The 13,238-nt window shown below is 35.9% G+C and overlaps 1 protein-coding gene across 1 annotated transcript; it reads right to left on the minus strand.

Annotated features, from left to right (window-relative positions):
• Positions 1-8,090: 8,090 nt before the first annotated feature.
• On the minus strand, positions 8,091-13,227 carry LOC111376053 (phosphatidylinositol 4-phosphate 5-kinase 6-like). Its single transcript, XM_022998978.1, has 8 exons — positions 11,537-13,227; positions 10,720-10,887; positions 10,280-10,445; positions 9,868-9,984; positions 9,571-9,764; positions 9,167-9,312; positions 8,993-9,071; positions 8,091-8,852 (listed from the first exon to the last, which is right to left on the minus strand). The coding sequence occupies exons 1-8, from the start codon at positions 12,688-12,690 to the stop codon at positions 8,564-8,566; spliced, it is 2,313 nt and encodes a 770-aa protein (XP_022854746.1). The 5' UTR covers positions 12,691-13,227; the 3' UTR covers positions 8,091-8,563.
• Positions 13,228-13,238: the final 11 nt, after the last annotated feature.

Genomic DNA, 13,238 nt, shown 5'->3' on the forward strand with positions numbered 1-13,238 from the left:
TTTCGATTTTTTTCCTTTTTCTCTTTTTATATTTTCTAATTTTTATTTTTTACTTAAAAAGGCATAATGCAAATAAAAAAAAAGGTGAGAGAGAGAGAGAGAGAGTGCATACATGAATAAGTAAATCATATGAATAATGCATATGCGTGCACCTAAACACATAATCAATAATGCATACAAACGCTCTTATCATAAAGAGCAATGCGAACAATACTGCAATCAATAAAAGTTCACCCTTTTTTATCCAAATCTTCTTAGGAGAAAATGTAATTTTAGTCAACTGAGTCATCAATTTAATCAAGCGATTCACTTGATTAATCAAGAATCTAACATGAGTAGTTAGATCTTACTTTTTTGTTCAGAATCAGGGACTTATGGCGGTTAGGTCTTATGTGATGTAAAACACTACAATTGACATGTGGGGATAGACTTTAGAGGAACCTTATGTTGCACGGTTGATCTAGGTCCTAGACTATACTCTTGGTCTTGTTTGAGGCAAATACAAACTTAGTTCTAGAAGACGTAGTAGTGTGAAAACCTATGATTCAGTCTTCTAGTAGACTCCTCAAGTTTTACTTTTAAATTCTCATTTCTAACTCAAGTTTATGCAATTTCTAAAAGACAAAGCTATTCAACTTAAGGCAGTTCTTAATCAATTAATCAAAAACTTCATAAATATCAAGATCAACTTCTGACTCTTCCTGTGAAGGGTCGGGTTTCTCTATATCCTCATGTAACTCACTATGTGAATGCCATATAATTTCCTTCCTCATCAGGATTGAAATTCTCACTTTGATTATTGGAGCTAGATTCATCATCAGTTAGAATAGCATTCATAGCCTTACTTAGGGTTTTCTTATAAATTGGACGCTCATATTTAACATGACCAAAACCCGGCACTCATAACTCTCACAAACATCTTCCAAGCATCTCTAGAATCACTATTCTCTCTTTATCTTTTCTAGATATACTAGATTCACATTTAAACTTATCAGGAAGTCATTTAGTGTTCCTAAGGAATCTCTTTTCATAACAAGGTAGGCAAGTTCCTTATCCTTAGGTTTGTCATCATCAATGGACTCATAATCTACTTGCCTAATAGTTTTGAGGGCTAAAGGCTTGTTCTTTTTAGACTTAGGTAGGCCAAGTTCATATGTTTAATGATACCACAAGCTCTTCTATCTCAATGGCACTAGATCTTTGCTTTCCTCAATAGCAATGACCTTTGGTCTAAAACTCTTAGATAAAGATCTCATAACATTCTTCATTATTTTAGCTTCAGGGATTCGTTCACTTAAGATCAAAATAGAGTTTACTATATCATTCAATTTAGCATAGAAATCATCAAAAGACTCATCATCTTTTATCCTAATTTTAGCAAATCTAGTAGTCAACATCTTTAAATTAGAGTTTTTAATAGTCTTCGTTCCCTCATGTGTTGTTTCTATTATATCCTATTCCAGTTACACTCATCTAAATCATTCGTAGACCAACTAAAAACCTCTATAAGGGCAACGACACCTATAATAGATGTAGCTAGGACAATCCAATCTTTCTGTACACTAATCCAAACTCGCTTATCTATAGACTTAAGAAAAGCTCTCATTCTAACCTTTATTACACATAATTACTATAGTTGAAGAATGGAGGAATGGAAAGTGATTATGTAGATAAATAAGGTCAAGGATTGCTATTAAGCTTTGATACCACTTATTAGAAGTATATATCACTTCGTTTAAACCTAAATACGCGGAACTAACCAATAAAAAATAACATGCCGCATATTTATTGTTTTAAATGAATAAGGTTAAATACAATTTAAACTCTAAGTTAAGCAATCACAAACACATTGATCAAAAACATAAAAAGTAAATAACACCAGAAATTGATGACGGGAAAAATCCCTTGAAGAACTCTTCACAAGGATCAAAAACCTCATGGGTAAACCTTGCCCAAAAGATCCATTAGCAAAGCTAACTTACAATTGGTCCAGATACTACTAAACTTTAGCTGACTCGACCACTCAACTTGTAAATCATTGAAGAATCTCTTTGATTATACGACTCACACTTCCCAACAACTCTAGAGTACTTTTTTCTTCACGTGGATCACCAAAAATGAACTTGTTTTGGAGCACTGGAACTCCAAGAGCCTCTTCTCCATCTTCAGAACTCTAAAGACTTATAGGTGAAAATTTTGGTGTTTGATCTTTAGATCTTCTGTGTTTTGAGATTTGGCTAAAGAAAGAGATTAATGGAATGTGCAATTGATCTTTGAAGGATATTCTCTGGATTAAAGTTAAGGTCAACCAACAATAAAATATGTTTGGGATATATTATGAAGAATTGATCAAGTGGTTGAACCAAGATATCTTTGAAATTTGTTTTTCGATCTTCAATAAATTTTGGATGTTATCCAACTCGACTGCTGACCTTGTGCCCAGTGAGCAGTGACTTCACGTTTAGTGAGCGACAGTAGCCTTGTTTGAGTGCTCGTGCTCCGATCTAGCATACAGTGAGTGATAATGTGTCAAGTTTCTCTTTGGTCCATATTTAACATCCTTGATTCCTTCATGACCTATACTACCAATCTTTGACTATTTTGACTTCAATTACGACTCAATATAGCATGATTTTGGATATGAAAATTTCCACTTGCAATTTTAACTAACAATATAATTTATTAATGTCCCAAATAAATAACGACAAAAAGTACTGAGTAATTCGAACTCTATACTCTGATCGTACAAGAAAAGCTTTTTTTTAACTAGAGACTAGAGTCACCATAACAAGAAAAAATGATACATTGAAAATTCTTGTACAAATATTTATATAATGTGCTGCTCAAACTAGTCACAAAGTGTGTTGATTATTATCAAATGATATCGAAGATCATTAGGAATAGTTACCTAAACGCTGGGCAAATTTGCGGGCTTAAAATTTATGTAATTATGAAATATGAAATGTGTTGTTATGTGTGGAAGACATAATTTAGAACTAATTAAAGCATAGGCTTTCAATCCATACTTGGATTAAGTGCACTATAGGTAACTGAACTTTCAGCATTTTGTATCCAATTTATTTGTCTTTAATTTCATGAAATTACGCCACTTAACTATCATTTCCTTGCGAACTTGGCCGCTTTGTCTAGTGTCGTATCAGTATTAGCATAATTTACTAATGCCCATGGAGGGATTGGCCAGATTTACAAGCAAACTGATGATAGTTAACTTGTTTGCACAAAATTAAAGATAAAGTGCGTTGAATCACAATGCATTTAACCCATCCATAACTGGGAGATAAAGTTTGTTGTTGTAACGAAAAATATTATTGTTAAAACCTCAAAATACAATCTCCAAGCCTCGCCAACTATTTGCGAAGCACAAAGCAATGCAAGGAGGGTAAAATATAGAAGGTTCACACAAAGAAGAAGAATCCTCTTTCCATCCAAGCTGGTTGCAGGTAGTTAATAAAGTACATGTGGGTCAATGAGTAAAACGTGATTTCGTAACAGATTCAATTATGAGTTAGCCAATAAAAAGTCTCTAGTTAACATCTCTCCCTAAAAGACCGTATTATCTCAAACCTTGTAGGGAAATCTATAAATTCCTCCACTTTTTAAGAGACATGCATGCAACTCATATATCTCCTCTCAAATAGTTATTTCCCTCTTGCTCCAAGTTTGAACATCGAAATTAGTGAGTTTAGGATGTGAAAATCCTGAATAGGTAAGAGGATTTGTCGATTTGTTTTTTATCGTCAACAAATTGACATTGCCTACAAAAATTTGAACAAAGTAAACCACAAAACTCTACGCCCTAGTTGAGAATTAGTTGAAATTTGCGAAAATGAGCCTAGCAAAGAAAAGCCAGGAATTAGTTGGAGCACTGGAAGATGAGAATTGAGGGATCAATACTGTTTTATCCAATATATAGGTCAATTCAGCAACGAAGGCCATCCAAAAGATGATTGAAGACCTCAAAGCGTTGATGGCAGAACGTACTTCTCTATGTACAAAGATACAAAGCCTGAAAAGTAAGCATACTGAAAAAGGTAAACTTTTAGGTAATCCGCAATCCTTGACCTCTTTAATTAAAACTATAGAGCCTAGAATTGAAATTTCAAGAATCGAAGATAAGGTGGTTGTGATTCGACAGTTTTAGTGGGAGAATATTTTCATCATATACTCCTGGATAGTAGAGGTGTGGGAGACATGATATATGATGAAGCATTTCACCAATGTAGAAATATAATCTTTAAATCCCTGTTTTGGAACCTCAGCAACTCACCAGAGAAAGATCGATCCTTCGTAGACATCTACTTTATTAGTGAGGATAGGCGAGGCGCCCAGACATACCAACAGTATATGAATTTCAACATCATCAAGAGGAAATCCACATATGACGAAATCCTTGGACGGCTTGCAACAAAGCAGGCAAACATAACCATCTTCCTCCATCAATTACATGTGTGGTATTTTATGAATAAAGGTGAAATGTCCTTAAAGTGTAATCAATGAATCCTGCACAGAAACCATGAAAGTAACCAAAAAGGAGGAAAAAATTGTGGCCAAAATTGAAACATATAACCTCAAGGATAAATTGCAAATTGATGACTCTATCGACCTCCACATAATCAATTGCATGGAGCTAGAAAGATTTTTCGTGAACTCGGAAGATGCGAGCAAAGTTCTAAAAATTGGCAAGGAGTTGAGCAAACCTATAAAAAGATTGCTAAAAAATTCTTAGCTCGAAGCCTAGATTTATTTGCCTGGAAACATGCGGACATAGTAGGAAAAGATCCCAAAGTTGCATGTCACACCCTAAAACTTGATCCAAAGATTAAGTCTATGGTGCAGATGTCACCGCCAACAAACACTGAAAAGTATTAAGCATTGAAGAATAAGGTCAATAAGTTGTTAGAAAATGTCTTTATCCCCGAAACTCAATACCTAGTATGGATATGTAACACAGTCCTAGTGCCAAAAAGCTTGTCCTAAAGATAGCTTCCCACTCCCTAGAATCGATTAGCTAGTGGATATAATTATGGGATACGGGTTGGTGGACGCAATTATGGAATACAAGTTAAGTTTCATAGATGTATATTCGGGATATAAATAAATCCCAATATATAGACCCGACGAGGAACAAACCACATTCATAACGGATCAGGGACTATATATTTATAAAATAATGCCTTTGGGCTAAAAAATACAAGGCTGCGTATCGAAGGCTAGTGAACAAAATGTTCATGGATCATATAGGAAAAAGATGGAATTATACGTCGATGACATTCTTATGAAAAACCTTCAGGTTGGAGACCATTTAAAGTATCTGGAAGAGTCTTTCAACATATTGCGAAATACAAGAAAAAAATTAATCCATTAATGCAATTTAGAGTTAAAATTCAAAAAGTTCCTCAATTACATGGTCAATCAACAAGGTATTGAAGCAAACCTCAACAAATTCAAACTCTCATAAAAATGAGGTCCCAATCTAAATCAAAAGAGGTACAAAACCTAATGGAAAGGATTGTCACCCTAAATAGATTTGTATCACGATTAATGGACAAATCTTCCTCTTTCTTCTACGTGTTGAAAGGAGGAAAGAAGTTTGAATGGAACAACAAATATGAACAAGCATTCCAATCTCTAAAAAAATCATTTAGGGAAAGCACTTCTAATAGCTAAAGTCAAAAATGGTAAAAAGCTATTACTATATTTAATTATTTCTAAGGTGACAATCAGCTTGGCATTTGTAAAAGAGAAAGGACAACAACAATTTGTTGATCACAAAGACGACATAAGGATTGAAATTAATGACATTGTATGAAATATGTAATAAGATCACAAAACTGAAACAAGACTTAAAAGTAAAGAAATCAAAGAAAGCCAAGCGGAGGAAACAATGTTTTATTATAACAAAATGGAGAGAAATTACTCACAACAGTTTTTACTTGAACTATACTGAAAGAAGAGGTCACTATTTATAGGTACATACCATACCATAAAGATAAAGATAATGTGAAATAAGGAAACAATATATTTTCAATAAAATCACGTGAAAATAAGGAAATAATTTTTTCCTAATCTGGGTCATAAACCCAACAATCTCCACCCTGATCCAAATTCCGGACGAACGAAGCTCCAAAATTTTTCCTCCAACTGCATCGAAATAACCAAACTCTTTAAAATAGTAACCAAAACTCTCCATCACAAAAAAAAAAAAAAAAAAAAATCTTCCTTTTCTCAATGTCCATAAGCGATACCCGAACCCAACTCTCGAGTTCCCAAAATTCCACCAAGAAATTATTGTTAACAAAATAAGGTCGAAGCACATCCTGTAACAGAAATCACACTAATGTCTGATCATAAGGTCCCTTGCTAAAACTGTCACCTTCGACGATCCCAAAAGCATTACAGCATAACTGGTGCTACTGTACCTACGCTCCATGAGTCCAACCCTAGGAACACAGTTTGTCCATTGAAATTGGTGGTAAAGCGGAATCACCAGTGCTCCACTGAGCAATGTTCTTAACCGAAACCAGAGTTCGTCACAAAAGATACTGTATCAAACTGAATATCAACCACGATACTGAACTTGTCCAAATGTCTCTTAACTAGTTTTGTAGTTTTTTGTAAGATATACAGCGGAGACTTCTTCCGTCCCTCTAGTACAATCCAAACACCCATTCGGACTTTCAACACTCCACCTCTACCAGAGAAATTGTACGCTTTTACATCCAAGATACTCATCGAGATAAGATTCATTTTCAGGTCTGAAATATGTTGAACCACTGAGATTTCTTTCGTCCCTTCAGTACAACCCAGACACCCCTTTGGACTTTCAAGACTCCACCTCTACCAGAGAAATTGTACCCTTTTACATCCAAGGTACTCATTGAGATAAGATTCCTTTTCAAGTCTGAAACATGTTGAACCTAATCAATTATTCTGACCATCCCATCCTGCAACCTTAATTTGACCGGACCGATTCTAGCAACATGACAAGTCTTGGTGTTTCCCATCACAACTCCACCTTACTTAACAGTCTCATATGTCCGAAAGAAATTTTGATTGGAGCACATATGATACGAACATGCCGAATTGAGAATCCACTCCTCGTCAAGTTTAGACTCCATGTCAGATATCATGATCAACATCACATCACCACCATAAAAAATCCTCGGTAACATTAGTCTCGTCCGAATTACATGATTGTCCCCTGTGATTTTCAGCTAAATTACTTTTAGCCTGCAACTTATTGCAATCTTTCTTAACGTGTCTTTTCCTCCTACAATAGAAGCAGTACAAATTACTGAAGTTCCTCCTCAATCTACCACTCCGTCGATCACCATGAGATACTAGAGCTTCTTCATCCTTCGATGTAGTTCCAACCAAATGCTTCTTCTTTTCCTTAAGAGCCAATTTGCTAGTGAAATTTTTAATCATGCATAACTGCTCCAATTTCAACCACAAAGCAGCCTCTTTTTTCTCCCTCAAGATATCCTACGGAATATTATTGGATAAACAAATATGAATCAGTGATAAAGCCTTCCGATCCCTCTATTGTTTCTTCTATGTTGTCCAATTAACTGGTATCTTCTTAAAACCTAGCAATGCATTGTCTAAATCCAACTGCGCCAAAATAGCTCTCATCTTTACTTGCCACAGAAAAAATCTTATATTGCAATCCAACAAAGAAAACGATGTTTTATTATAATAATATGAAAAGAAAATTACAACACAACAATTTTTGCTTGAACTAAATTCAAAGAAGAGACCACTATTTAGAGGCACATATCATATCATAAAAATGGAAATAATGTGAAATAAGGAAATAATATATTTCTAATAAAAACATGTGAAAATAAGGAAACAACTTTTTCTATGGGAAAAATAAGGAAACAACCTTTTTACCTAATTTGAATCATAAACCCAACACAATTATCGGTCTACCATGTAAGCAAACCCTTGCAATGAGCAGAAGATGTCCAAATATAGAAAAGACAGCCTAGCCTTGGTCACAGCGTCACAAAAATTGCGACCTTATTTTCAAAGCCACGGCATTGAAGTAAGTTCACGCCCAAGGATAAAACAATGGCTACCTCGCTGAAGCCTTAATGCCCTTAATATTTATAGATCAAATCGTTATCACATGATCATTTGAATCTTCTTTTCAACAACTATAAAATGAAACTTTTATGAAATGAAACGGGGCCAAACTGCTTTTTCAAATTTGAATTTCTTTCTTTTTTTTTCTTCTATACAGATTTATTTAGAGCAGAAATTCCAGAGAATCCTCACCTCTGGGACAAAAATAAATCTAACTGAGCTTCACTCTCCTATTTTATTTACAGTTGCAGCAGGTTTATCCCTCTAATCACATTGCTAATATATAACTTGACAAATCATATATCAAAGACCTACCTATAAAAAATGGAAATGAAAACCTATAATTGCATTGTGCGGTACCAGATTCACTCTCCAGTGTCCATCCTCGGACGACCAACTGAACATTAAGGCTTACTGGCAGCAAGTGGAACATAGAATTACGCTTGTAACTTTAGGTGTCTTCTGTAAAAATTCTGTATATGAAACTTCGGAATCTTCTAGAATACTGTCTGGGATCGACGGCAGATATTGAAGTTGGGTCGTATTGAAATGACTTGTATGCATGTTCCAGCTTCTTGCTAATGTCATAATCTTGTAATATATCAATTATACCGAAGACTAGGAAGACATCATAGTACTCCCCCGTTGGATCCCCCACCAGATCAGACTCACCATCATTTCTTCTCACCGTTAGTTCAGCTGATGCCGGCATATTTGAACCTAATCGAACAGATGCGCATCTGCCAAACTCGACTGAATTAGTAGTGATTCTTGAATTCAAATACCAGCCTCGTTAACAGTATTATTTTCAAGAAGCAGCTAAAGCCATTTTCTTGACTGAAACGACAAGTTCAAGATTATATTTATAAGGATGTTTTACCTGGTAGGATCAAAGAGAACATTCAAACCTGCCCTAGATAGTCTGGGCGTTGCTCCTTCACCATCTTGCCCTACGTTCACTGCAAGTTTTTTTAATCTCCCCACTGAAGAATGAGTTCAATGGGGAAAAAAAATAAAAAATTGGACAGGTGTCGCAGAATGTTAGATATATTACCGGCAGGAGTCCGGGCATTGGAAACACTAGCCTCAGTCGATAAAGGTTCCCCTGTGTGTGATATTTCCTTGAAGTGAATACCAACCAAAAGACTGTAATCCATAATTCTCTCCTGTTCAAGAAAATCACAATCCCTGTCCACTTGCCTGCATAGCGTAAAGGTCATCTAAGAAAGGAACTGTATAAGGTAATGGCTAAAACTTCGTTGAACTTCACCTTCCAATTGTAAGTATTCATAAATTCATGTTATCCTTTGAGAATAAGCACATTTATTGCTAGTTAAAGTTTGGCTAGAATATATTTGGTTTTCCTTCCATTATCCAATAGAAACAATAATTTTATCAGATAAGATGCCAAAATAAGGAGTCAGGAAAAGGAAATATGAGACAGAGAGAGTTGGTTACCGGCGGAAATCTTGGAACCAGGATTTCTGCAATCTGAAGATAAAATTAAGATCAAGGTCCTTGAGGGTGGTGGTCGACTCAATCTCAGATTCAACCTTCTCACTTAAGCGGCCATGGGAAGAGCCCTTCAAGTCAAAACGTCGGTGAATAGCATATTCGGTGCAGAACAAGTTTCCCATAATGACAAATCGCACCTGTTCATCCATTCCAGAATAACCGAAAGTAAGGCTTTTGATATCATGGAAGTTCAATGTTAACATTGAATCTGACAAACGGAATGTACTTTTTCTGAGCTACCTTCTTTTGTGCAGGTCCAGTCATCTTCACACAATGAAGACCAAAGAATTTGGTTACCAGGGAGTTTTCAAACACCCGTATATGATTGTAGTAAGCTGGAAGCATTCTCTTAAGCACCTAAAGCGGTATTGTCAAGTAGGATTACAGCGTAAGCAGCTTTATTTGAATTTAAAACAATGAAATTACTCCTCAAAATGTCTAAACAACTTGGTCAAGAGAATAAATGGAAAATCCAGATTAAGCTTGGTGATGTTTAGTAAATTATATAGGTAGAATGTCTTAAAACAAATATGTATTAATCACGTATTTGAACGACGTGCATATTTTCGTAATCTAAAATATACATCTGAAACATTTTGTTGATTTGTAAAATTGCCAGTAGCAGATGTTGACAGGCAGAAATTGGACTCACTTTTACTTCTGACTTCTTCATAGTTTTAATCATGTATTTGTCATCATGGGTCAAGTAAAAGAAGCTTCCGCTTTTTCCAGGGGATGACAACTCTCGAAGGGCATCATTTCCACATATAGATATCATGTAGTCCGCTGGATCCACCTTAAACAATTTTCTCAGTGTCCTAAAGGCATAATTATCACATTTGATCAGCACATCAATAAAGTATTAGACAAAGCATGCTAAGAAGTGATGAATGCTCATCACTACATATATAATATAAAGGAATCATAAAAACACAATAAATAAAGCAAAGGAAATGAAAAATGCGTCCTAGAGCTCCTTTGAGGAAATACCTCCTCATAAAAGGAGTTGTCAGTCTGAAAGGGGAGAGATTAAGCAAAAACTGCGGAGACACTTCTGTTAATACATTGATAATTGACGAATCAACGACTGACCTGAAAACCAAAGGGCAGTAATCCTTCCATTTGAACTCGCATGATTGGTGAGGCGGAGTATGTTTTGAGCCTTCTGGAGGAAATCTGGTCCATATTTTCTCCTTCGGATCAAATGCTGTGTCTTTCAGATCAAGGGAAGTAGCTGGAGCAGGTCTTCCTACAGCATGTCTAAGTAATGGTGCCAAATTATGAGCTACAAAGAAGAAAAACAGAACAAATAGAAACATAGATCTAGCAACACCATCGCAAAGATTACGAGCATTCATTTGATAAATAAATTTAGGATGGGTAATTACAATTATAAGCATGTTTTCTTTAGGAGATAAATTTATCTTCGATGTTACACGAGCATTTATTTACAATTTGTTTTCAAAGCAACAAAACAAAATGGAAGGGTAAGCTTTTACAAAATGGAAGGGAGGATACATAATATTGATAACAAGAATAAGAGGAATGAATCGAAGGGCTTAAATCATATCATACTATTGATTCCAAATGGATAAAGTCTGTTATCTCTATTTAACCTTATTTGAGTCATAGAGATGCGTTGAAAATAGGCCAAAATCGATTTATGCTTAAGATGTAGCAAAAGCCATCTAAAAGTTGACATAATTGGTAAATGACATACACAAGAATCCAAAAATTATAAATACAGTTCATCTAATTCTTTTTAAATCACAGCCAATATGATTTACTCAATTCTTTTTATTCATCCTTCCATTTGCGACAAAATAAGGATTCAAGGCCAGAACGGAGAAAAGTAAATGCTTTTGTAAAAATACCGGTTACACAAAAAGACAAAAGAGGAAGTTGATACCTAATTCCAAGCTGCAAATTTAACATTAGCTCATAGTTCTTATGCCCTTTGGATATAGTAACTCCCTGCCTTTTTGTGGGTTTTATTATGATACGAGGCCGGTAAACTGTCAACACATCAACTTCTTTAGCCCCTGATCCTTCGTTTAATTCTCTTCCAGAACCTGAATATCCACTAAATACATCAGAACTCAAATCAGATTCTGAGCTCAAACTATAGCCACCCTCATTGCTCAGCCTCCCATCTATAGATGCTCTCCTTGGCCTTGCATCATTTACTTTTGGAGTTCTCCACCCCAATGATCCCCCTTCGCAAGGCCAGTTAACCATTTTTTGCGAAGGAAATACCAATACTTTCTCACTTGCATCAATTCTACAATCTCTCAAGTCCAAAAATAACTCAGGATCCCATTCAAAATTACCCATTTGTGAAGCTGAGGGATAATAAGTCCCACTCTGCTCATCCTTACTCCACACACCAACATAAAAACTCCCATCAGCCCATCGGAATGTCCCATTTCCTTTAGGCAATCCATCCTCCCAACTACCATCATATCGATTCCCATTAGCCCACATCATAGTTCCATTGCCATTCATCCTCCCAAGCCTCCAATGCCCAATGTATTGGTTCCCATTGTTCCATACATACCTCCCCTGACCATCAGGCTGCCCACGACGCCACGCCCCAGCATAATAGTCTCCATTTGCATAATTCTTTGTGCCTGTACCATGCTTCATGTTCATCACCCATGTTCCTCTATATGTATCATTTGAAGAACCTGTATAGCATCCCTCTCCATCCATGTACCCATTCTTGAATTGGCCCTCATAAGTCGCACCGGAGGGCCAACTAAACTTGCCCTTCCCCATTGCCTTGCCTTTGCACCAGTCACCAACATACATACAACCATCAACCCACAAGTACTTGCCATGGCCATTAGGACAGTTGTCTCCCCACTGCCCTATAAACACATCCCCATTGGAGAATACCTTCTCAACATGATAAATCTCTCCAGGGTTATAAGTTTCATCATCATCCACATAGGCCACTGACATTGTACTGAATATGCTATTTGCCCTGTTTTTTGCAGCTGCTTGTGATTTCTTCACTTTTGCTTCCCAAGCCTTGACAATGCCTCGCAATTCTTTGTTCATTCTCTTCTAATGAACCCACCTTTTCCTCTCCTTCTCCCTCCTTCCAGCCTCAGGCGCTCTCAATTTCACTATTTTTCCCTAACCCAAATCAATTTTCCTTGCGTCAAAGGTGTCAGCATGAAACACATACCAATAACCATATTTCCTAAATACTTAGAACACCCCAACAATGTATAGTCAAAACAAAAGCAACCAAATATCAAAACAACAGTTTTGTTTCTATTTACTGTGTTGGGATTCTTCTATACGATTTTTGAAATGGGTGTTTGATATTTTGATAGAACAGGCGCTGTTAAATTTGTTCAGAAAGAAACAAAATATGGTGGAATACGTAAAGAAAGAAGAACCCAAAATTAAGAACAATAATATACACCTCTTTGTTGAAATTGTTATTAAGGATTTTTGAAAAAGGAGGAGCTGTTAGATAGACAGGAAAAGCAAAAGCACAAAGAAAAAAGAATATTGACGTCAATGACAACCCTCCTCTATTGTTAGATGATTCTTTTAATAAATTAATTCTCTCTGTTCTTTATTTTCTGAATCACCCC

This window comes from Olea europaea, unplaced genomic scaffold (assembly GCF_002742605.1).
Source record: "Olea europaea var. sylvestris unplaced genomic scaffold, O_europaea_v1 scaffold1440, whole genome shotgun sequence".
NCBI classification, from domain to species: domain Eukaryota; kingdom Viridiplantae; phylum Streptophyta; class Magnoliopsida; order Lamiales; family Oleaceae; genus Olea; species Olea europaea.